A 26671-nucleotide genomic window follows, 5' to 3' on the forward strand; every position below is an offset into this window, starting at 1 on the left:
TTTCACCCTTTAAACTAGGAAGAGAAAGACTGGGAGATGACGGAAGCGAAGGTATTGGATCCGGCTGGGATTCTTTTTCCTCAGACCTCTCGTATAGAGAAGGAGCAGGTCAATATATTTTTACATTAAAAAAAAATAATCATTTTTTTTTAAATAAAAACACCAGCCGGCTCGCAACCCCCACACCCCAACTGTAGAGCAGCTACGATGCTAGAGTTGGTATCCGCTTGCTTCCGTGTATTTTCTTCAAGATCTTTGAAATAGAAGTCCCTTGAAAATATAAATTGTAAAGCATGATTACTTTTCAGGAGATCCTCATATATATTTATTTTCACCAGCAGAGGGAGCTGTCTAGCAGAAAGTCTCTACTTATATGCACTATCCAAACAGTGCGGCAGGGGGAGCTGTTGTGTCATAAAACAAAATTCCCTTCTTTACTGAGGGGAGGGGTGGGGTGGGGGAGAAAGAGGTCCCTTCTTTACACAGACTGGCGCCATGATTTTACCGCCATCCTGCAACTAAACATGGCCCCCATTAAATGTTAGGACATGCAGTTTTATTAAAGAAAAACCTTTCTGTTCTTGCACTCTCCAACATTTACATTATTCTTTTAACACCGCGCGCTTGTGTAGCCGCGCGGCGTAAGTCTATGTGCGGCTCCCACTCCCTCCCGCTGGCGCGCACCGAACCCGCTGGCCAGTGCGCGCCGGGGATACTTCCGGCTCCTTTCCCGAAGCGGCGCCTGTGCACCGCTTCGTCTCCGAGTAGAGCGCCGCTCAGCCGTCTCTCCCTGCTCACAGGTAAGAGACGCTGAGTCCCGCGCCGTCTGCCCCCCACTTGGCTCCCGCGCGCCGGCCGCTGACAACACTTTGCTACGAGTAGAGAGAGAGTGAGAGCCATCATAAGGGAAGAGCTTTCTAGAGAGGAGAGAGAGCTAAAAAAATAAAAAGGATTAATAGATACATAAAAGACCTATGCTACATCTATGTTAAACCAGTACTCACTATTAGAGGACTCTGGAGGATCTCCTGTGGAGAGATGCTGGTCCCTTCAATAGGGATCTTTGTCTCTCTGATATTAGGCAGCCTTGTCCCCCTTTTGTTAGGTTGACGCAGCCCCTTTACAGATTTTTAGTCAGGAGCTCAGTGCTCCACGTGCTGTACCTCCAGCACAATTTTTCAAACAGGGAGGAGGGATGTGAAGGGGGAGGAGCCGGCTGTGCAGACAATGCTAATTTTAGATTGTGCCACACCTCCGGTTGCAGGCTTCACACCCCTACTGTATAGGACTCCAGTGTCCCCTAGTGGATGAAAGAGAAACACAAATCATATAGCTATAACATAGATTAGGGTTGGGTGGGTAGTAGTGTGTCTGTGAAATGCAAAGGTAACAAGTCCTCGGCCGGGAACAGAATAGGGAATTGGGGGGACTGGCAGACACACAGGAAGGTTACAATATGGTATCAACATCAAAGAAAGCATTTAGAATAACACATGGGAACACTTTACTGACTGGAAGCCTTTCAGCCCTGTCATCCAATCTGTTTGATTGTAGGGGATGTTATTTCATTGTAGATAGTTATACTGGAATCAAAATGTAATGTTCCAAAGAAATAATATGCAAATGAGAGTTAAATTCCTAAAATTCAAAATGCAGTTAATTCTTAAGAAGCAGAGACATGCTGGACATACATTAGGATGATATCGGATACGAATGTAAGATTTCAACGCGTCGTATGATACATTGTGTGCACATCGTAAGTGTTTACAGTAGGCCTACGATGCGATGCGCGTCCCCGTTGGTCAAATGTCGCATCAAATGATCATTCGTGCAGCCCATTTTATCCGTCGAAATCGTATACACATACGATGCACTGTACGATAGTGTATATGATTAGCGTCCTGTTAAATTCTCTTTTTTTCTGTAGTGATCACATGCTAGGTGAGGCATACGATCGTACGATAGATCGTATGAATCATCTTATGCAACAAAAAAATAAGATTTTACTTACCGATAAATCTATTTCTCATAGTCCGTAGTGGATGCTGGGGACTCCGTCAGGACCATGGGGAATAGCGGCTCCGCAGGAGACAGGGCACAAAAGCAAGCTTTTAGGATCACATGGTGTGTACTGGCTCCTCCCCCTATGACCCTCCTCCAAGCCTCAGTTAGGTACTGTGCCCGGACGAGCGTACACAATAAGGAAGGATCTTGAATCCCGGGTAAGACTCATACCAGCCACACCAATCACACCGTACAACTTGTGATTTGAACCCAGTTAACAGTATGATAACAATGAAGTAGCCTCTAAAAAAGATGGCTCACAACAATAATAACCCGATTTTTGTAACAATAACTATGTACAAGTAATGCAGACAATCCGCACTTGGGATGGGCGCCCAGCATCCACTACGGACTATGAGAAATAGATTTATCGGTAAGTAAAATCTTATTTTCTCTAACGTCCTAGTGGATGCTGGGGACTCCGTCAGGACCATGGGGATTATACCAAAGCTCCCAAACGGGCGGGAGAGTGCGGATGACTCTGCAGCACCGAATGAGAGAACTCCAGGCCCTCCTCAGCCAGGGTATCAAATTTGTAGAATTTTGCAAACGTGTTTGCCCCTGACCAAGTAGCTGCTCGGCAAAGTTGTAAAGCCGAGACCCCTCGGGCAGCCGCCCAAGATGAGCCCACCTTCCTTGTGGAATGGGCATTTACAGATTTTGGCTGTGGCAGGCCTGCCACAGAATGTGCAAGCTGAATTGTACTACAAATCCAACGAGCAATAGTCTGCTTAGAAGCAGGAGCACCCAGCTTTTTGGGTGCCTACCATATAAACAGCAAGTCAGACTTTCTGACTCCAGCCGTCCTGGAATTATATATATATATATATATATATATATATATATATATTTTCAGGGCCCTGACAACGTCTAGCAACTTGGAGTCCTCCAAGTCCCTAGTAGCCGCAGGCACCACAATAGGTTGTTTCAGGTGAAACGCTGACACCACCTTAGGAAGAAACTGGGGACGAGTCCGCAGTTCTGCCCTGTCCGAATGGAAAATCAAATATGGGCTTTTGTAAGACAAAGCCGCCAATTTTGACAATCGCCTGGCCGAGGCCAGGGCCAACAGCATGGTCACTTTCCATGTGAGATATTTCAAATCCACAGATTTGAGTGGTTCAAACCAATATGATTTGAGGAATCCCAACACTACGTTGAGATCCCACGGTGCCACTGGAGGCACACAAGGGCTGTATATGCAATACTCCCTTGACAAACGTCTGGACTTCAGGAACTGAAGCCAATTCTTTCTGGAAGAAAATCTATAGGGCCGAAACTTGAACCTTAATGGACCCCAATTTGAGGCTCATAGACACTCCTGTTTGCAGGAAGTGCAGAAATCGACCTAGTTGAAATTTTTTCGTGGGGCCTTCCTGGCCTCACCCACGCAACATATTTTTACCACATGTGGTGATAACGTTGTGCGGTCACCTCCTTCCTGGCTTTGACCAGGGTAGGTATGACCTCTTCCGGAATGCCTTTTCCCTTAGGATCCGGCGTTCAAACCGCCATGCCGTCAAACGCAGTCGCGGTAAGTCTTGGAACAGACAAGGTCCCTGCTGGAGCAGGTCCTTTCTTAAAGGCCGATGCCACGGTTCCTCTTGGAACAGACATGGTACTTGCTGAAAGCAAATCCCTTCTTAGCTCCCGAGGCCATTAGTCCTCTGTGAGCATCTCTTGAAGTTCCGGTTACCAAGTCCCTCTTGGCCAATCCGGAGCCACGAGTATAGTTCTTACTCCTCTATGTCTTATAATTCTCAATACCTTGGTTATGAGAAGCAGAGGAGGGAACACATACACCGACTGTTACACCCACGGTGTTACCAGGACGTCCACAGCTATCGCCTGAAGGTCTCGTGACCTGGCGCAATACCTGTCCCATTTTTTGTTCGGGCGGGACGCCATCATGTCCACCTTTGGTCTTTCCCAACGGTTCACAATCATGCGGAAAACTTCCCGATGAAGTTCCCACTCTCCCGGGTGGAGGTCGTGCCTGCTGAGGAAGTCTGCTTCCCAGTCGTCCACTCCCGGAATGAACACTGCTGACAGTGCTATCACATGATTTTCCGCCTAGCGAAAAATCCTTGCAGTTTTGCCACTGCCCTCCTGCTTCTTGTGCCGCCCTTTCTGTTTACGTGGGCGACTGCCGTGATGTTATCCCACTGGATCAATACCGGCTGACCTTGAAGCAGAGGTCTTGCTAAGCTTAGAGCATTATAATTTTGCTCTTAGCTCCAGTATATTTATGTGGAGAGAATTCTCCAGACTTGATCACACTCCTTGTGTGACTGCTCCCCAGCCTCTCAGGCTGGCCTCCGTGGTCACCAGCATCCAATCCTGAATGCCGAATCTGCGGCCCTCTAGAAGATGAGCACTCTGTAATCACCACAGGAGAGACACCCTTGTCCTTGGATATAGGGTTATCCGCTGATGCATCTGAAGATGCGATCCGGACCATTTGTCCAGCAGATCCCACTGAAGAGTTCTTGCGTGAAATCTGCCGAATGGAAGCGCTTCGTAATAAGCCACCATTTTTACCAGGACTCTTGTGCAATGATGCACTGACACTTTTCCTGGTTTTAGGAGGATCCCGATTAGCTCGGATAACTCCCTGGCTTTCTCCTCTGGGAGAAACACCTTTTCCTGGACTGTGTCCAGAATCATCCCTAGGACCAGCAGACGTGTCGTCGGAACAACTGCGGTTTTGGAATATTTAGAATCCACCCGTGCTGTCGTAGAACTACTTGAGATAGTGCTACTCCGACCTCCAACTGTTCTCTGGACCTTGTTCTTATCAGGAGGTCGTCCATTTTCTTTGAAGACGAATCCTCCTTTCGGTCATTACCTTGGTAAGGACCCGGGGTGCCTTGGACAATCCAACGGCATCGTCTTGAAACTGATAGTGACAGTTCTGTACCACGAACCTGAGGTACCCTTGGTGAGAAAAGGCAAATTTTGGGACATGGAGGTAAGCATCCCTGATGTCCCGGGACACCATATAGTCCCCTTGTTCTTTGCTATCACTGCTCTGAGTGACTCCATCTGGATTTGAACCCTTGCAAGTGTTCAAATTTTTCAGATTTAGAATAGGTCTCACCTAGCCTTCAGTACCACCATATAGTGTGGAGTAATACCCCTTTCCTTGTTGTCGGAGGGGTAATTTTATTATCACCTGCTGGGAATACAGCTTGTGAATTATTTTCAATACTGCCTCCCTGTCGGAGGGAGACATTGGTACAGCAGACTACAGGAACCTGCGAGGGGGGAAACCTCTCGACATTCCAATCTGTACCCCTTGGATACTACTTGTAGGATCCAGGGGTCCTGTACGGTCCCAGCGTCATGCTGAGAACTTGGTAGAAGCGGTGGAGGGCTTCTGTTCCTGGGAATGGGCTGCCTGCTGCAGTCTTCTTCCCTTTCCTCTATCCCTGGGCAGATATGACTCTTATAGGGACGAAAGGACTGAGGCTGAAAAGACGGTGTCTTTTTCTGCAGAGATGTGACTTAGGGTAAAAAACGGTGGATTTTCCAGCAGTTGCCCTGGCCACCAGGTCCCATGGACCGACCCTAAATAACTCCTCCCCTTTATACGGCAATACATCTTTGTGCCGTTTGGAATCTGCATCACCTGACCACTGTCGTGTCCATAAACATCTTCTTGCAGATATGGACATCGCATTTACTCTTGATGCCAGAGTGCAAATATCCCTCTGCGCATCTCGCATATATAGAAATGCATCCTTTAAATGCTCTATAGTCAATAAAATACTGTCCCTGTCAAAGGTATCAATATTTTTAGTCAGGGAATCCGACCAAGCCACCTCAGCTCTGCACATCCAGGCTGAGGCGATCGCTGGTCGCAGTATAACACCAGCATGTGTGTGTATACTTTTTAGGATATTTTTCAGCCTCCTATCAGCTGGCTCCTTAAGTACGGCCCTATCCGTAGATGGTACCGCCACTTGTTCTGATAAGCGTGTGAGCGCCTTATCCACCCTGAGGGGTGTTTCCCACCGCGCCTTAACTTCTGGCGGGAAAGGGTATACCGCCAATAATTTTCTATCGGGGGAAACCCACGCATCATCACACACTTCATTTAATTTATCTGATTCAGGAAAAACTACAGGTAGTTTTTTCACCTCACACATAATACCCTTTTTTGTGGTACTTGGAGTATCAGAAATATGTAACACCTCCTTCATTGCCCTTAACGTGTGGCCCTAAAAGAAAATACGTTTGTTTCTTCACCGTCGACACTGAAATCAGTGTCCGTGTCTGGGTCTGTGTCGACCGACTGAGGTAAATGGGCATTTTACAGCCCCTGACGGTGTTTGAGACGCCTGGACAGATACTAATTTGTTCGCCGGCCCTCTCATGTCGTCAACCGGCTTGCAGCGTGTTGACATTGTCACGTAATTTCCATAAATAAGCCATCCATTCCGGTGTCGACTCCCTAGAGAGTGACATCACCATTACAGGCAATTTGCTCCGCCTCCTCACCAATATTTTCCTCATACATGTCGACACACACGTACCGACATACAGCACACACATAGGGAATGCTCTGATAGAGGACAGGACCCACTAGCCCTTTGGGGAGACAGAGGGAGAGTTTGCCAGCACACACCAAAACGCTATAATTATCCAGGGACAACCTTTATATAAGTGTTCCTTTTATAGCATTTTAATATATATACATATCGCCAAATCAGTGCCCCCCCTCTCTGTTTTAACCCTGTTTCTGTAGTGCAGTGCAGGGGAGATCATGGGAGCCTTCCCACCAGCCTTTCTGTGAGGGAAAATGGCGCTGTGTGCTGAGGAGAATAGGCCCCGCCCCCTTTTCGGCGGGCTTCTTCTCCGGAGTTTTAGATATCTGGCAGGGGTTAAATACATCCATCTAGCCTCAAGGGCTATATGTGATGTATTTTTCGCCATACAGGTATTATACATTGCTGCCCAGGGCGCCCCCCCCCAGCGCCCTGCACCCTCCGTGACCGCTGTGTGAAGTGTGCTGACAACAATGGCGCACAGCTGCAGTGCTGTGCGCTACCTGATGAAGACTGAGAGTCTTCTGCCGCCTGGTTCCGGACCTCTTCATCTTCAGCATCTGCAAGGGGGGTCGGCGGCGCGGCTCCGGGACGAACCCCAGGGCGAGCCCTGTGTTCCGACTCCCTCTGGAGCTATGTCCAGTAGCCTAAGAATCCAATCCATCCTGCACGCAGGTGAGTTGAAAATCTCTCCCCTAAGTCCCTCGATGCAGTGAGCCTGTTGCCAGCAGGACTCACTGAAAATAAAGAACCTAAAAACTTTTTCTAAGCAACTCTTTAAGAGAGCCACCTAGATTGCACCCTTCTCGGCCGGGCACAAAAACCTAACTGAGGCTTGGAGGAGGGTCATAGGGGGAGGAGCCAGTACACACCATGTGATCCTAAAAGCTTGCTTTTGTGCCCTGTCTCCTGCGGAGCCGCTATTCCCCATGGTCCTGACGGAGTCCCCAGCATCCACTAGGACGTTAGAGAAATAGGATTTTAATTACCTACCGGTAAATCCTTTTCTCGTAGTCCGTAGAGGATGCTGGGATCCACATTAGTACCATGGGGTATAGACGGGTCCACCAGGAGCCATTGGCACCCTAAGAGTTTGAGAGTGTGGGCTGGCTCCTTCCTCTATGCCCCTCCTACCAGACTCAGTCTAGAAACTGTGCCCAAGGAGACGGACATCTTCGAGAGAAGGATTTTACACAGATAGTGGCGAGATTCACACCAGCTCACACACAAGGCAAACCAAGCTAACTAGCTTGAAACATCAGTAACGACTGAACAAGATTACTTACCAAGTAACAAAACAGTACTTAACCTAGACAAAGCAGTACTGAACTAAATAACCACTGCAGGATCACAAAGCGCTGGGCGGGCGCCCAGCATCCCCTACGGACTACGAGAAAAGCATTTACCGGTAGGTAATTAAAATCCTATTTTCTCTTACGTCCTAGAGGATGCTGGGGTCCACATTAGTACCATGGAGATGTACCAAAGCTCCCAGAATGGGAGGGAGAGCGCAGAGGCTCCTGCAGAACCAATTGACCAAACTTAAGGTACTCAGAGGCCAAAGTATCGAACTTGTAGAAATTTGCGAACGTGTTCGACCCCGACCAAGTAGCTGCTCGGCAGAGTTGTAAGGCCGAGACACCCTGGGCAGCCGCCCAGGAAGAACCCACCTTATGAGTAGAGTGGGCCTTAACAGGCGTAGGACACGGCAAGCCTGCCATAGAATACGCATGCTGGATAGTGAACCCGATCCAGCGAGAGATTGTCTGCTTAGAAGCAGGACACCCAAGTTTCTTGGGATCATACAGGACAAACAGAGAGTCCCATTTTCTGTGATGAGCAGTCCTCCTCAAATAGATTTCTAGAGCCCTTTCAACATCTAAGGACTTTGATGAAATTGAGGAGTCAGTCGCAACTGGCACCACAATAGGTTGGTTGATATGAAATGCTGATACAACCTTCGGAAGAAACTACTGACGTGTCCAAAGCTCAGTTCTGTCTTCATGGAAGATCAAGTATGGGCTTTTACATGACAACGCCCCCAACTCCGACACACGTCTAGCAGAAGCTAAGGCCAACAAAGTGACAGCCTTCCACGTGAGAAACTTGACCTCAACCTCCTGTAGAGGCTCAAACCAGTCCGACTGGAGGAACTGCAACACCATGTTAAGATCCCAAGGCGCCGTAGGCGGTACAAAGGGAGATTGGATGTGCAGAACTCCCTTCAAAAAAGTCTGAACCTCAGGGAGGGCAGCCAACTGTTTCTGGAAGAAAATGGATAGGGCTGAAATTTGGACCTTTATGGATCCTAACCTCAGGCCCATATCCACACCTATTTGCAGGAAGAGGAGAAAACGTCCCAGTTGAAACTCCACCGCGGGAAACTTCTTGGACTCAGACCAAGATACATATTTTTTCCAAATACGATGGTAATATTTAGACGTTACTCCTTTCCTAGCCTGTATCAGGGTAGGAATAGCCTTATTCGGAATGCCCTTCCGAGCTAGTATCTGGCGTTCAACCTCCATGCCATCAAACGTAGCCGTGGTAAGTCTTATAGGCGAACGGCCCCTGCTGCAGCAGGTCCTCCTGAAGAGGAAGAGGCCTCGAGTCTTCTAGCAGTAGATCCAGAAGATCCGCGTACCAAGCCCTTCTTGGCCAGTCCGAAGCAATGAAGATTGCCTGAACTCTTGTTCTCCTTATGAGTTTGAGAACTCTTGGAATGAGTGGAAGTGGAGGAAACACGTCCACCGACTGGAACACCCACGGAGTCACTAGGGCGTCCACTGCCACTGCTTGCAGGTCCCTCGACCTGGAACAATACCGCCGAAGCTTCTTGTTGAGACGAGAGGCCATCATGTCGATTTGCGGTACGCCCCAAAGTTCTGTTACCTCCTTGAACACCTCCGGATGGAGACCACACTCCCCTGGATGGAGATCGTGTCTGCTGAGGAAGTCCGCTTCCCAGTTGTCTACTCCCGGAATGAAGATTGCTGACAGCGCCAACGCGTGTTTTTCTGCCCAGAGGATGATTCTTGTCACCTCTGACATTGCAGCTCTGCTCTAAGTTCCGCCCTGTCAGTTTATGTAAGCCACTGTCGTTACATTATCCGACTGCACTTGAATGGCCCGATTTCTCAGAAGATGGGCCGCTTGGAGAAGACTGTTTCCCCCTGAGTGACTGCGCCCCAGCCCCGGAGACTTGCATCCGTGGTTAGAAGGACCCCAGTCCTGAATCCCGAACCTGCGTCCCTCCAGAAGATAAGGTAATTGCAGCCACCAGAGGAGTGAAATCCTGGCCTTTGGTGACAGACGTATTCTCTGGTGCATGTGTAGATGGGATCCCGACCACTTGTCCAGGAGATCCAGTTGGAAGGACCGAGCGTGAAACCTCCCGTACTGCAGAGCCTCGTAAGAGGCCACCATCTTTCCCAGAAGGCGAATGCACTGATGAACCAACACCTGGGCTGGCTTCAGAACATCCCGGACCATTGTTTGTATCACCAGCGCTTTTTCCTCTGGAAGAAACACCCTCTGCACTTCCGTGTCGAGGATCATTCCCAGAAAGGACAACCACCTGGTTCGTTCCAAATAACCCTGTTCCCTGAGCAGGTGGGTCTTGAGAAGAATGGACTGTAACAGCTTCTCCTTGGACGATGCCTTTATCAGCAGATCGTCCAGATATGGAATTATGTTCACCCCCTGTCTGCGGAGGAGAACCATCATTTCCGCCATCACCTTGGTGAATACTCTCGATGCTGTGGAGAGGCCAAATGGCAGGGCCTGGAACTGATAGCGACAGTCCAACAGTGCGAATCGGAGATAAGCTTGATGCGGTGGCCAAATCGGAATGTGGAGGTACGCATCCTTGTATTCAGGGATACTAGGAATTCCCCCTCTTCCAGACCTGATATCACCGCCCTTAGAGACTCCATTTTGAACTTGAACTCCTTCAGAAAGGGATTTAGCGATTTTAGGTTCAGAATGGGCCTGACCGAACCATCCGGTTTCGGTACCACGAAAAGGTCCCAATGGTAACCTTTGTTTTGCATATGAGGATGGACCGGTACAATAACCTGTGCCTCCACCAACTTTTGGACATCTGCCTGCAGGACAGTCCTGTCTGCCAACAAAGCTGGCAAGCCTGATTTGAAGAATCGGTGAAGAGGGAGATCTTGAAATTACAGCCTGTACCCCTGGGACACAATATCTTGTACCCAGGGATCCAGGCCGGACGACACCCAGACGTGACAAAAAACCCTGAGTCTCGCTCCCACCGGTCCCATCTCCAGGGCGTGTAGTCCACCGTCATGCGGAGGACTTTGGCATACCTGAAGCAGATTTCTGTTCCTGGGAACCTTCAGCAACAGGTTTCTTGGATTTGGGCCGACCTCCCCTAAAGAAGGTGTTGGACGATGTGGCCTTTCGGGGCTTGGCAGCCCGATGTGATGCAGTTGAATTAAAGGGTTTCTTCGTAGCTGGTGCAGCTGAGGGAAGAAAGGGTGACTTACCCGCTGTAGCCGTGGAGATCCACGCATCCAACGCTTCCCCAAAGAGAGCCTGACGTGTGTAGGGTAGGGTCTCCACACTTCTCCTGGATTCCACGTCGGCAGTCCACTGTCGCAGCCACAGTCCTCGACGAGCTGAGACAGACATGGAAGAAATTCCTGCAGCCATGGAACCCAGGTCTTTCATGGATTCTACCAGAAATCCTGCCGAATCCTGAATGTTACGCAAAATCAATTCAACATCAGATTTATCCATCGTATCCAAATCTTCAAGTAACGTACCTGACCACTTTACTATAGCTTTGGCAATCCAAGCACTGGCAATAGTGGGACGTAGTATAGCCCCTGAAGCCGTGTACATGGATTTGAGCGTATTATCAATTTAACGATCAGCCGGCTCTTTCAAGGCGGTGGATCCTGGAACAGGTAAAACCACCTTTTTTGAGAGTCTGGATACCGACGCGTCAACAATGGGCGGGTTTTCCCCTTTTTTTCCCCTATCCTCCACAGGGAAAGGAAACGCCACCTGGACCCTTTTAGGAATCTGGAATTTTTTCTCAGGGTTTTCCCAAACTTTTTCAAAAATAGCATTTAATTCTTTTGACGCAGGGAAGGTTAGCAAGGCTTTCTTATTGTCAGTGAAGTAAGCCTCCTCAACCTGCTCAGGTGTTGCATCAGTAATATTCAACACATCCCTAATGGCCTCTATCATCAACTGCACCCCTTTTGCAAGAGATGCTGCCCCCCTCAACACCTCCCCATCACCGTCCGCAGTGTCAGAATCGGTATCCGTGTCGTCTTGCATAATCTGTGCAAGAGCACGTTTTTGGGAATATACAGTGGGGGGCCCTGAGGTAAAAGAACTGGGCCAGACTGCCATAGAGTTCTGTAAAGCCTGAGTTGCAGACTCATTCTGTGCAACCCTAGTAGAAATCTGAGAAATCAGAGATTTGATAGCGGATAACCACTCAGGCTCCCTTGCTGGTATCTGTGCTAAAACAGTGCAATCCTGATTACATGGAATGAGATCATCCTGAGAGGACATATCCTCTGTAGCATATGACACAGAGTCCCTGGACATAGCTTAATGGAGACCACAGACACTCCACACACACACAGGGGAGGACAGACAGAGTTTCACCCCCAAGAATGGCAAGAGAGACACAGAGATTGGAGCCAACCCACACACAGCGCTTTTTAGGTAAAGGGAGAACCCCAACCAGCGCTGACTGTGCACCTTAATAGGTTACACAGTCTTTACACAGCCTCCCCCCCAACCTTCTACAACCCCTTGGTACCGTGAGAGATAGCTGGAGTTGTTCTGGAGGGACTTGCTCTTCACTGACAGCGTTGTGCAGGCATGAAAATTACGCTGAATGCTGCTGGGTCCGCTCTGAGGAGAAGCTCTGTGGCGCTGTCTTCCTGCTCTTCATAAGATTATACTGGCCTGAGGAATTATGCTCGCAGCGATCCTGGGACCCTGACAGGCTGGAAGGTCAGTGTAGGGTGTAGGCGCTGGCTCAGGGCGCCCCTCACAGCGCCGCACAATGTACCGCTGAACCCTGGAGCGCAGTTAGTACTGCACTCCATACCCTGTTGCCACCATCTTCACACCGGCCCCCCGCTTGCTAGGGTGGTTGGTGTCTCACTCGCCACCAATCTTCTGGCTCTGTAAGGGGGTGGCGGCATGCTGCCGGGGTGAGCGATCCCCTGTGGCGGGGAACGTTCTATCCCCTCAGGAGCTCAGTGTCCGGTCAGCAGAGATAGTGGCTCAGACCCGGCAGGGTGGACACTACTCCCCCCCCCCCCCCTTAATCCCATGATGCAGGGAGGCGGTTGCCAGCAGCCTCCCTGTAAAATAATAAACTCTAAAACATACTTTTTCTAAAGAAGCTCTGTAGAGCTCCCCTAGCTGTGACCGGCTCCTCCAGGCACATTTTCTAAACTGAGTCTGGTAGAAGGGGCATAGAGGGAGGAGCCAGTGTACACTCTCAAACTCTTAGGGTGCCAATGGATCCTGGTGGACCCGTCTATACCCCATGGTACTAATGTGGACCCTAGCATCCTAGAGAAAAAGCCAAATCATGTGCGATGGGTTCCACGGGGGATTGAAGGGAAATCGTATGAGGAATCGGATTGGATGCTGGTCGTCCTAATATATGGCCAGCCTAAGACACACCTGCTCTATAATGACCCTAGCATAAATACATGACACGATGGTTAGGTATACATAACACCCTTTATCTTTGTCATACCTGTAATACATTCCTCATTAAATGACCCAGTGCAGCAGGAACATCGCCCATCTGCCGCTCTCTCAGCCATCTCAGTACAGCTGTATCTGCCGTCTCCATTAGCTGGCATAAATAACTGTAACTAGACTGGCCAGAGGACCTGGTGGCTTCATTGCAGACATAGCGGACACATGCATCATAGAAAACGTCAGCTCCCACCTGTATGAGGAATATGACTCATGGATCACTGACCAACACTGAGAACTGGATGGATCACAGTTTTGTGCATTTAGTTTTACGTGAGAAATACAGCTAAGAAAATAATATTTCCCACCATTAAAGTAACAGCTTCTATCCAGTTATAGTTGTAGCTCATTAGATGCTCTCACCTGTGTAAGTGGCTCCTTTTTACTCAGCTCCTTGCAGACGGCCTCCTGAACTTGTCTGGCAAAGTCCTCTCCGCAACGTGGCAACAACACAGCGAGAACATCAAGGAAGACATTTCGCACTAGTGGGCACCTCTGCACTGGTGACAGCAGCCAGAGTAATGGTAGCAGCACCTGTGTCAGCTCCTGGATGACACCTTCTGGAATACTGGAACAAACAAGAAATGCACAGATGATGAATAAAGTAAGGAAAAGGAATACAAATGTAAATTGGTAATACAGTAGTAGGAAAATGGGCATCAGTATGAATAAAGGGCAATGATGAATCAATATTAATCATAAAAAATGGTTAGTGTATGAAGCTATAATTAAGCTATACAGATTTGAAACAAAACAAATAAAATTATTAAAATTGCATGTGGGAATGAATCCTGCCCTGCACACCGGGTGGTCTTCAGTATGCCGGCTGTCGGGATCCCGGCGCACAGTATACCGGCGCCGGAATCCCGACACCCGGCATACCGACACTTTTTCTCCCTCTTGGGGGTCCACAACCCCTCTGGAGGGAGAATAGACAGCGTGGCGAGCTTGCAAGGGGCTCATTTGCGCTTGCCCAGCTGTCAGTATGCCGGCAGTCGGGATTCCAGCGCCAGTATGCTGGTCGCCGGGAGCCCGGCCGCCGGCATACCCTCCTACGCCCTGCACACCCTCTCATAGATACACACGCTATCCCCCATATTTTTGCTGCCTCTTTCCATATCAGTGCATGGCATCTTTCAGTCATATAGGTGGGGTACTACAGAAACCTTGAAGTTGGCCCCTATACATACATATAAACACACAAACGATTGCGACCAATAACAGATATCCTGCGCAAGAGAAGGTGAGTATCCTGTAAAATAAATTGTTTACTTACCTGTTATCCTTCAAGAGAGATTTCAAAAAGGAGATAATTATTTGCAGAAGAAGTTAAGAAAAATGAGATACATGTTTGAACAGGTTCCTAGCTTTCTAGGTGGAAAGCAAATACCCCAATATTGTTCCCACTCTGTCCCTGTATTCTCACCAGTTTTCCTTCGCAGTTAGTGACAGTAGAGCATAAATCTGCAGTAGTCGGCCATGTAGTCCATTGTGGGACACTGCTTCATTTGCATGGGGAAGGCCCTTTGCCATCTTAAGAAGTAGCATGTGATAATCCATCACCTGGACAATGGGCACAAGGGCACGAGCAGCCATGGCACGCACTGCATAGATCGGGTTTTCTCTCAGGTCCAACAGAGGCTCCATTAAACATCTGGCGTAAACAGTGCATGATAAAGATCCAAACTACACAGAATAATGGTAACATAAAACACTTCATGTACACTATGTATCTGGTACCTGGCCTCACTGTCTCCCCCAGGCTGCAGTTTAGCAAGCAGTGTGAGAACAGGATGCAGACTGGGATGCAGCAACTCTTTCTCTTGTCTAGGCCTGTGCAGTTCCTCCAGGAGTAAGTCCCGCAGGCCTGGATATCTCCGCAGCAGAGTTCCAATGTGCAGTGTGCTCTGCACCGAACTATCGACGTCGCTGCGAGAAAGTTCCAACATACCAACAGAAAGAGCAGCTGGATAAAAGGGAAAAGAGACATACATATTCTCCTGGTCAGTGATTCACATACACTGCTTATGTTTGTCATGCACAGTACAACTTACTGAAAAGCTGCAAAGCTGCATTGCGCATGGCCCAGCAGGGAGAGCGCAGATTGCTGAGTGAAAGTGACACCAAAGATACTGCATGACTAAGGAGTGTGGGGCGAAGGCTCGCTGATCGTAGCATAGTTTGTAGAGCATGAACTGCAGATACCTGAAAAAAATGATGTTTGAGAATGGTGACTGGCGCTTATCACATAGCCTGCTCTATGGCATATTTTCTTTGCCTTTTTTTTTTTTTACCTGTGGCAGGTCTCGTGTCTGGTCCCAGTTAGGGGGGAGCAGCTCTTTAGCTAATGTTAGTAAAGATGGCACATAGGCTTCAAGAAGAGGATGCTGTGGTCCCTCCGCAGATAAGATGCACTGCAGGAGTACAGGAAAGCCTGCAGCTCTGCGAGTTACAGAGAGAGAGCTTTGTGACCGTACACGTACCAGAGCCTGTAAAACAGACAGTATGTCAAAGACTGACACAGGAAATGCGTTATACTATATATGGTGCATACCATACCTGCTCCATCATTTCCCTCGGAAGATCTCTCAACTTTGGGTCTTTATGTTGGAGCAATGCAGCACAGAGCCTGGTAAATCCTGTAATGCAGCCATCGACTGCCCCCTGGAGGATACACATATAATAACATTCATGTCTAATATCAACTTACATTTTACCCACTTGCAAAACTATAAATATCCCATCAAGTTACTGCTGAATTTTACATGTTCCAGCAGCATTAACGCTGGATGTGAGAAAAGAGGATTTTGGTACTTACCGATAAATCCATTTCTCTGAATCCTCTAGGGGACACTGGAGCATTCTTAGACAGTAGGGGTGTGAAGCCTGCAACCGGAGGTGTGGCACAATCTAAAATTAGCATTGTCTGCACAGCCGGCTCCTCCCCCTTCACATCCCTCCTCCCTCAGTTTGAAAAATTTGACTGAGAGAATAGGACATGACACTATAGCACATGGCGAGGAACCGAACCGTACCACATATCAAACAGCGGCCAAGAACTCTTAACCGAAAAACCAATGCTGTTTGTGCGAACTGTATGAACAAGAACTACGAACACAGCAGGCCGACAGCACCGAGGTGGGCGTCCAGTGTCCCCTAGAGGATTCAGAGAAATGGATTTATCGGTAAGTACCAAAATCCTCTTTTCTCTTTCATCCACTAGGGGACACTGGAGCATTCTTAGACAGTAGGGGACGTCCCAAAGTTAACCCCCAGGGGGGGGAGTGCTGTCGGTGGCCTTCAAAACGAAACGTCCAAACTTAGAATCTTCGGACGCAAAGGTATCAAACTTTCGCGAACGTGTGGGCTGAAGACCACGTCGCCGCTCTGCAAAGCTGAGTAGTGGAGAAACCTCTGGCAGCCGCCCAGGAGGCACCCACCGATCGGGTGGTATGAGCACCCGTCTGAACCGAAACCTGTCTGCCACAGGAAACATAAGCCTGCCGAATGGCAAGTCCAATCCATCGAGACAGAGACTGCTTAGAAGCCAGCCATCCCTTCTTTGGCCCATCCTAAAGAATAAACAAATGGTCCGACTTTCTAAAGGACGACGTAACTTGTACGTATACCCGTAAAGCTCGGACAACATCCAAGGACACATCCCCATCTGCGAGACCTTGGAAAGATGGGACCACAATTGGTTGGTTTACATGAAACCCCAAAACAACCTTAGGAAGGAAGTCCGCTCTTGTACGGAGTTCTGCCCAATCCTCATGAAAAACCAAAAAAGGACTCTTACACGTTAAGGCTCCCAACTCAGAAACCCGCCTAGCGGAAGCCAAGGCTAGCAATAACGTTACCTTCCAAGAAAGATATTTCAGGTCAGTTCTCGCTAACGGCTCAAAGAGTGGCGATTTCAAAAATTCCAACACCAAGTTTAAATCCTATGGCGCAGTGGGAGGCCGAAAAGGGGGCTGTATCCTCAGAACCCCCTGTAAAAAGGTTTGAACCTCTGGCAAGGATGCCAACCGCTGTTGAAAAAGGATGGAAAGGGCCAAAACCTGAACCTTCAGAGAGCCCAGCCGCAGACCTAACTCTAGGCCGGCTTGAAGAAAAAGTAAAAGCCTGGATAAGTGGAAGGTCGTCGAATTCCACCCCCGTTCCTGACACCAATCCATGTACTTCTTCCAAATTCTGTAGTAGTGCCTGGCTGTGACTGGCTTCCTAGCGGCAATCATCGTAGGAATGGCCGTTCTAGGTATCCCTCTGCTTCTTAAGATCCGGGTCTCAACAGCCACGCCGTTAAACGCAGCCTGTTCAGGTCCGGATGGTGAAACGGTCCCTGAGATAGCAGGTCCTCTCTCTGAGGTAACCGCCAAGGATCGTCCACTAATAATCCTCGTAGGTCTGAGTACCAACTCCTGCGGGGCCAATCTGGTGCAATCAGAATCGCCCACACTCATTCTCGTTTCAACCTCGTCAGAACCCTGGGTATGAGAGGGAAAGGTGGAAAGATGTAAACTTCTTGTAACACAAAGGAAGTGTTAATGCGTCCACTCCTTCTGCTGCTGGATCCCTTGTTCTGGACACATATCTGGGCAGCTGATGGTTCTGGCGAGACGCCATGAGGTCGACTTGAGGTAGACCCCATCTCCTCACCACCATGTTGAAAATCCGTGGATGTAGGCACCACTCTCCCGGATGCATGTCCTGGCGACTGAGATAATCTGCTTCCCAGTTCTCCACACCTGAATGAACACTGCCGAGAGGATGACGTTTCGCCTTTCTGCCCACAACAAAATCTTTGTGGCTTCTTTTAACGCCATCCTGCTCTTTGTTCCTCCTTGACGGGTTATGTAAGCCGTCGTTGTGACATTGTCTGACTGAATCCTTACGTATTGACCCATGACCAGGTCTTTGGCTAGGAGAAGCGCATTGTAAACTGCTCTTAGTTCGAGAATGTTTATGGGTAATCTGCTCTCCTGTAACGTCCATCTTCCCTGAAACTGACGGTCCTCTAATACGGCACCCCAACCTCTGAGACTGGCGTCCGTTGTCAGGATCCTCCAATCCCAAATGCCGAATCTCTTTCCTGCTGCAAGATTTTTGTGTAACGACCACCAAATCAAGGAGACTCGCACCTGCGGTTGAAGTCGGATTCTCCGATGAAGAAGCCAGTGCGAGCCTACTCCCTGAGCAATGAGGTTCATCTGGAATGGTCGGGAATGAAGTCTGCCGTACTGGAGTGCTTCGAACGACGCCACCATTTTCCCGAGAAGTTGCACACAGAGGTGCAGAGACACAGTCGGTGACCTTAGTACCTGAGCCACTAACTTCTGTATGTCCTGGATCTTGGACTCCGGCAGGAAAATTCTCAGTTGCACCGTGTCCAGGATGAGACCGAGGAACTGAAGCCTTTGAGTTGGAATGAGGTTGGACTTCTGGAAGTTCACAATCCACCCATGTTGAACGGGAAATCGAGATAACTGAGCATCCTTTATCAGCTTCTCTGGAGAGGAGGCCTTGATCAGAAGATCGTCTAGATAAGGTATTATCGTGACCCCTAATAGCCTCAATCCTGCAACCATGATCTTCGTGAAGATCCATGGAGCTGATAATAGACCGAATGGTAGAGCTCTGAATTGGTAATGATCCTTCACCAGTGCAAACCTTAGGTAAGCTTGGTGGGGAGACCAAATTGGGATATGCAGGTATGCATCCTTTATGTCCATGGACACCATGAACTCGCCCTGTTCCAAACCTGCAATGACCGACTGGATAGATTCCATCTTGAATTTGTAGACCTTTAGGAACTGGTTTAAAACTTTTAAATTGAGTATCGGCATGACCGTCCCGTCTGGCTTTGGCACAACAAAAAGATTGGAATAGAAACCCGTTCCTCTCTGAGAGGCGGGAACTGGAGTAATGACCTCTGACCGTAGTAATTTTTGAATTGCTTGCAGTAGTGTGTTTGCCTTCTGAGGGCACCGCGGCAAACCCGTTGTAAAAAACTGACTGTGAGGTCTCAGTTGAAAATCCATTTTGTACCCCTGGGAAATTATGTCGTTTATCCAAAGGTCTGGCGAGGTGTTGGCCCAGACGTCCAGAAAACCTTCCAGACGTGCGCCCACTAAAGGTGATCCCAGGTGGGCCGGGAGACCGTCATGCCACGGTCTTGTCAGCAGGTTTATCCTGCTTTCTGGTTGCTGCCTGTGAGCGGCCTCTACCTCTGCCTCCACGCACTTGTGTACCAAAACCTCTTCCTCGGGCTCGAAAGGACTGCGATCTAAATGAATTAAACGCCGGTCCTGAATAACCTCTCCTAACCTGCGGCGCGGTTCTCGTATAAGGAGTAGGCAGAAAGGCGGATTTCCCTGCTGTAGCCTGCGAAATCCACTTGTCCAACTCTGAACCGAAAAGCATCTCACCCCAAAAGGGGATAGATTCTACCGCCTTCTTGGTGTCAGAGTCTCCGTGCCATTCTCTGAGCCACAAAATCCGTCTAGCCGATATGGCCGATGCGGAGATGCGCGATGCTATTCTGCAAATATCCTTTGAGGCTTGACACAAGTATGAAGCAGATTCTCAAACGTGTTCCGCCAGTTGGGTAATCTCTTCCAAGCTATTTTCCTCCTCAATAGCTTGTACAATACGCCCAGACCATGCGCCCATGGCCTTATTGACCCAGGCACATATGATCGCAGGTCTCTGTGCTGCGCCTGCTGCTACGAAAATTGACTTTAAAGCTGTGTGAACCTTACGATCTGAAGCATCCTTTAAAGTCGTTACATTAGGTATTGGTAAGATTGTCTTCTTCGACAACCTTCCTAGGGAAGCATCCACTACAGGCGGATTCTCCCACTTATCCATTACAACCCTGGGTAGGGGATAAGTCACTTGAAACCTCTTTGGAAAATGAAATCGTTTGTCCGGCTGTTTCCAAGCCTCCTCCATCTGAGATTGGAGGGATTTAGGAATGGGAAACACTGCTGAATGCGGCTTTTGGGATTCTAATAAATCAAATTCTTCTGGCTCTTTTACGTCTTCTGCCTTAAAGTTCAGGATCTCCTTTACCGCTTCTATTAAAGACTCAATACCCGAGATTTCCGAGTCCTCTTCTAGAAAATCGGCGTCTAGGGCAGATTCAATTAACTCACCTTCCTCTGTATCAATGAGAAGACCCTTTCCCTCCTCTGATTCCAATATGATAGGAAGATGTCTTTTAACTGCCTTGCGCACATTCGTTTCTGTATGTGCGAGCGGCGTTAGCTTGATGAGAAATTCCTCCATCGTCTTAGAGAATCCCGCAGCCCAATCTGATTGCTGCTTGCGTGATTCTGCCATCTCCATGGAGATTCTATTTGCCAGGTTGTCTTCCCATGACCGAGTCGGAGCACTGCTCCCAGGTGGGGCGTCCTTGTCCAAGCAGGAGTCGCACACCCCGGAGCTGCCAACCCGCGTGCTCTTCTTGTTACATTTCGTACACACATAACAGGTCTTGGAGGTCTTGGTTGCCTTAGACATGTTAATTAAACCCCTTACCAGGGTATTGCGCAGGACTTTCACCCTTTAAACTAGGAAGCGAAAGGCTGAGAAATGACGGAAGTGAAGGTATCGGATCCGGCTGGAATTACCTGTCCCATCCTATACCAAGGGAGCAGGCCAAAAAATTTAAAATTAAAAAAAAGAAAAACACACCAGCCGACTCACAAATCCCCACACCCCTAACTGTAAATCAGCTACGATGTTAGAGTTGGTATCCGCCTTCTTCCGTGTATTTTCGCCGGGATCTTTAAAAGAGAATTCCATTGAAAATATAAATAATATATATATATAAGTACTCTGCAGGAGATCCTCACCTAACTTAATTTATAGATTCTACCAGCAGAGGGCGCTGTTTATATTATAAAAACTGAACAGCAGGGGAAGACAAAACCGTCTCCCCTGTCCTTCATGAAGAGGAGGGGGGAAGGAAGCATCCTGCCCCTCAGGTTGGCGCCTGAATGTATAGTTAACATGGCCGCCACTGACCCTATCTTATAGCGGCATCTGTCCCCCGCCAGCACGCGCGCTGTGGGACCGTTCTCATCCAGTCCCACAGCGGCTTCTCTCTGCACTGTAATCCCCGCCGGGGAGAAGGGCTTCCTTGCGCTGCGCGAGTATACCTCTGAGCCGCGCTGCAGACAGCATGCTCCGGCCTGCGCGCACGCTGCGGGACCGTTCACATCCTGTCCCACAGCGCCGTCGCTCTACATTGCCATACCCGCCGGAGAGGAGAAGAGGCTGCCCTGCGCTTCTTGTATAAAGTGCAGATTCTCTCTGCTCTGTAATCCCCGCCGGGGAGAAGGGCTTCCTCACGCGACCGAGTCCACCCCTCAGCCGCGCTGCTACCCTCGTGCTCTGGCCAGCGCGCCCGCCGCGGGACCGTGTCATCCAATACCACAGCGGCGCCTCTCCACACACACATACCCGCCGGAGAAGAGAAGTATAAAGTGGTGCGTGCGCTCGCGCGCCCCGGATCCTCACTCACCGGTCTTTACAGTTCTGTCTAAAAACTAACATACACTGAGGGATCTATAAGGGAATCTTATGCTAGCTATGCAGTTCTATGCTAGGGCCCTGTTCAGACCAGTACTCACACGGAACAGTCCACTGCTCTGTGAAGAGGATCTCCTGTGGAGAGATGCAGATCCCTTCAACAGGGATCTTTGTCTCCCCAGATGTAATCAGCCTTGTCCCCCTTTTAGTAGGTTGACGCAGCTATCAGAATTGTTTTAGTCAGGAGCTATGATGCTCCACGTGCTGTACCTCCAGCACAATTTTCAAAACTGAGGGAGGAGGGATGTGAAGGGGGAGGAGCCAGCTGTGCAGGAATGCTAATTTTAGATTGTGCCACACCTCCGGTTGCAAGCTTCACACCCCTACTGTCTAAGAATGCTCCAGTGTCCCCTAGTGGATGAAAGAGAAAAATAAATAAATGTCACTGAAAAAAAGCTACAGGGTGTGGCATACAAAACTTCAGACCAACCACTACATCAGTGGAAGACTAGATGAACACATAGTTGTAGTGTTCATTCTAGCACCCTGTAACTGTAACAACCTGTGCCGTTCCTATTTCCTACCTGGGCTGTTGTTCGCTGCTTTGGTGCTTCTAGCACAATCTGGTATGTGTCTCAGCACTGAGATACAGACCAGAATGTGCTAGAAAGACCAGAACAGAGAGCGACACCCCAGGCAGGAAAGAGGAACTGCATTGGTTGGGACAGGTGCAGGATGCTAGAATGAACACTATACTGTAGGTGTACATTTATCTAGCATCAGGCCTACAGTGTCTGTGGAAAGGAAATCAACACTGCTTATCATACTGTCTCGTTATTATTTGCCTGTAGTTATAAAATGTTAACACATTGTACATCTAGGTGATCGTGATTCAAGTAAACTACATATAAGGATGAAACAGAAGGTAAATATGGACCTGCCCAAATGAGATAAAGGAAACACTTGATACAGAATAGGGGATGATGATGGCTACTGAGACATTGAGCATGACTCAGAGTTACGTTACTTTGATATTAATGCACCTCTCCAATGTTTTTGAGATCTTCACATATGCTGGATTGGCACTATGTATGTGCAGATCTGGGGTTACGATGCCACTTGTAGTGCCTGCTGCATCATGACTGACATGCTGCTGGCGTTTTAGGGGCAGTGAAGGGGGTGTCTTGGTCTCGTTTTCTGGGCATACCGAAGCTTCAATGGCCCTGGCAGTGTGACTGGACAGCCTGAGTAACCAGAGGGATTACTCAGATGTCCAATGGTCATGCAGTTAAGGTGATGCTGCGCCTTTGGACACGTCAGTGGATCAAAGAAGTCGTGAGTGGGCGTCTATCTACACAAATGTAAACGTGCTACTGATTCCCAAGTGGAAGAGACAGTGGAAGGTGGAGACATGAAACATGAACTAGGCACTGTATAAGTGCTAAGACACTCAGCTGCCAGTAACCGTAATCCACAATATTTGTATTAACTAAACCGAGCTGGAGAATCAGAGTTCTAGTACTCGGCTGATGGTATCTGTTATGGTAGCTAATAGCAGCATGAGAAAGCCGCTTTAGTACTATTTGGGAAACACACAGTTATATATGAACAGCATAACATGTGGTGTATGTGTGTGCGGGTGTGCTTACTTATCCACCTACTAGTGTTCTGGGCACACTCCCGCTACACAGTCCTTGGAACTGGCCCCAATAATTAATTTGCTATTATCTTTATGGTGCTTCCAAACCCACCTGGAAATGGCAATGGTAGAAAGCATGAAACAAGAGTCCAACCAGAAATACTGTAGGACTATCCCCTTTATTCATTCCCAAGTTTCCAATCTTCTCTTCATATCCTGCTCTGTTTTAAAGTGAATGAGACTGACATACCAGTGTGTGCCACTTTTATGTGTTCAAATCTGATCATCACGTAATCGTAGCAATGAAAATAATTAGCAGGTGGAGAATCACTTATCCTTGCGAGGCAATCTACAACATAGGGTTAATTCAGCTATCATTAGCTATCATGCAATAGCTATCCTTCTGGCAAAGGATTCTGCTTCTTTCAAGGATGAGACGGACAAATATCACTCTTCATAAGATGTTTATTCTGCTTGTAGTTTGTTCCTAGCAGTGTCTTCCATTGGATGGCCCATGACAAGGTATTCTGGTATCAGGAAGTATTACATTTACCACTGGATCCCCAAAAGGAGATTCAATGGCAGCTGGAAAAATCTACTGACAACCTTAATTTTATTCTTAGTTTGCAGGACACCACTAGGGGTTTGCAGCACCTGGAAAAAGTGCATGAGAAGGTGGGGACATCATCCTGAACCCAAAAAAAGTGGAAACAGCGATAGCAGGACCATATAGTAGGCTGTTAGTGGCGATAAGAAAGCAGCGCCAAATTTGTGATTTATTTATTGCCCTATATTGTCTCTGTACCTAACTGTGACCTTTCCACTCAATGACCTCTGAACGAAAAGCCCCCAAATGACCTCTGAACGAAAAGCCCCCAAAACACATATACCTGGCTGTATGGAACTTACCCAGTGACGACATCTCAGGAATATATCATGATACGTTGCCACAGACCCTTCTACTACTGAGTCAGGAAGCAGAGGTGTAGAGCCAGCTACCAGCTTCTCTACTAGAGGCCCAAGAAACATTCCAATTTCCTGAGAGGAAAATCCACAGACATGACTGGTTATAGTAACTCATCTCAGGGGGCTTACATTCATTTTTAGGGTTCTCACCTTTAAGGAGACCCAGCAACAAGTCATGATGAGGCTGTGTTCCTCTGAGAGCAGAATATCTTCCTGTACATCCAGCAAACCTCTCCCCTGTGCAATCAGCACACTAACAGCTTTGCCCATGTCTTCAAAGGATGGAGCAGCTACATCTGGGAGACAGGGACATTACTAATATAACAAAGTGTTTTTTTCTGTAGATAAAATTAAGAATTTGTGTGTGATGTCTCTATAGTAGCCGACAATTAGTATAGTACTTTCATTTATAAATACTGTAACTGTGTCCATAGTGATTTAATGGGAATGGCCATATTATTATTATTATCCTTTATTTATATGGCGCCACATGGGATCCGCAGCGCCCAATTACAGAGTTAACAAATAAGCAAAGACAGTGACTTACAGTTCGATACAATATAAGACAAGTACAGTGTATATAAACATAGCTGCGTCAGTAAACAGCACTGAAATAAGTATCAGGTTGGCAGAAACCCGAGGGATTTGGTGCCATCAAAGGGAGTATTGAAAAGAGGATAGGTTAAGTAAGAGACATAAAAGCACATGAGGAAAGAGGACCCTGCTCGTGAAAGCTTACATTCTAAAAGGGAAGCGGCACACAGACAGGGGTGACACAGATGGGGTTGAAAGTGAGCGTGGAACAGAGGGCTTAGGATGGGAGACGGCTGGGTTTGGTGAAGAAGTGTATCTTGAGAGCCCGTTTGAAGTTTAGAGAGGTGGAGAGTCTGAGGGAGAGAGGTAGAGAATTCCAGAACAAGGAAGCAGCACGTGGCAAATCTTGGAGGTAGGAGTGGCAGGAGGTAATCAGAAGGCAGGAGAGGCGGTGTGCATTAGCAGAGCGAAGAGGACGGATGGGAGTGTAAAGGGAGATAAGGTCAGAGATGTAACTGGGAGAGGACTGGGTGAGGGCTTTGTAAGTGAGTGTGAGAAGCATGAAATGGATTCTGAAGGGGAAGGGAAGCCAGTGAAAGGCTAGTAAGAGAGGGGAGGTGGATGTAGTGCGTTTGGTGAGGAAGATGATCCGGGCAGCAGTATGTACATTATGTTAGTATTCTATAATTTCTATTGAGAGTGGTAAATGACAAAACTATTTCTTGGGGACAACACCCAGAAACACTCTTGGTAGCTTGCATCCATCCCATAAACAAGTTAGACAGCTTTGCAACAAGCAAATGCTGGTACCTACTGGCAATATCCGTTTACGCATCTTATAGAACACTAACAGTCACATAAAGAGGTCATGAATAGTGTATACTGGGAAATAATAACACCAACACGTCTCACCTGAAGGTTCCTCCAGCCATGCTTTGTGCAACATGCTCAAAATGAAGGATGCTATCTCCTGCAACAAGCGCACCAGTTTCTGTAGGAGACAGTGCCAACTAGGGGCAAGGTCAGCCTGTGACAGGGATTGTGAGACAGAGGAGACATCCAGCAGACATAACCGCAGAGCAGAAAGCACACCTAGAGACAGGGCGATGAGAATAGGGAGAAAATACAATATTAGACATACAGTATATCACAGTAACATACATAGATGACATGGATGTATAGGTATGAAATCTCTTTTGCAGAAATATTTTATCTGAAAAACTAAAAACCAGAAAGGAAAAAAAAACTACTAAATTATTGCTGACGGTTCTGATTTTTGTCATTCACGCAGACAACTCAAGAAAGGCGATATGTACCAAGCTTGGACCCAGTATGCAATGCCATCTATAGATGGCGTTGCCTAACAGAAGTCTATTGGCTTCCTTTCGCAATGTTCCATGAGGGAGAGCCAATCAAATCGCTCCCAGTGTGCTTCATGTTGCGCGCATCATCAGGTGCATGCGCAGAAGAACTCCCAGGTCATAAACCCGGAAGTCCTTGTATTGTTACCGGGAGAGCTGTCCATTCTGATTGTAATCTATATTCTAAATACATAACCGGCATTATTAACGCAGAAATGTATCCGATAAGTGGCTGGATGTATTGCATCCAA

The 26671-nt window shown here is 48.1% G+C and overlaps 1 protein-coding gene across 4 annotated transcripts in view; it reads right to left on the bottom strand.

The window, feature by feature from the left end:
• Window positions 1-26671, bottom strand: part of LOC135070944 (tRNA (32-2'-O)-methyltransferase regulator THADA-like) — a 181482-nt gene that overhangs the window by 14383 nt on the left and 140428 nt on the right. For all 4 annotated transcript variants that reach the window (XM_063964801.1, XM_063964802.1, XM_063964800.1 and 1 more), the window contains 10 exons: window positions 25972-26151; window positions 24676-24821; window positions 24469-24597; window positions 15942-16046; window positions 15677-15871; window positions 15437-15587; window positions 15123-15348; window positions 14809-15036; window positions 13746-13950; window positions 13378-13575 (listed from right to left, as the gene is read on the bottom strand). In XM_063964801.1, coding sequence (XP_063820871.1) covers window positions 13378-13575; window positions 13746-13950; window positions 14809-15036; window positions 15123-15348; window positions 15437-15587; window positions 15677-15871; window positions 15942-16046; window positions 24469-24597; window positions 24676-24821; window positions 25972-26151 — 1763 coding nt within the window. The remainder of the gene's footprint in view (window positions 1-13377; window positions 13576-13745; window positions 13951-14808; window positions 15037-15122; window positions 15349-15436; window positions 15588-15676; window positions 15872-15941; window positions 16047-24468; window positions 24598-24675; window positions 24822-25971; window positions 26152-26671) is intronic.

Source organism: Pseudophryne corroboree, chromosome 1 (genome assembly GCF_028390025.1).
Source record: "Pseudophryne corroboree isolate aPseCor3 chromosome 1, aPseCor3.hap2, whole genome shotgun sequence".
Taxonomy (NCBI): Eukaryota; Metazoa; Chordata; class Amphibia; order Anura; family Myobatrachidae; genus Pseudophryne; species Pseudophryne corroboree.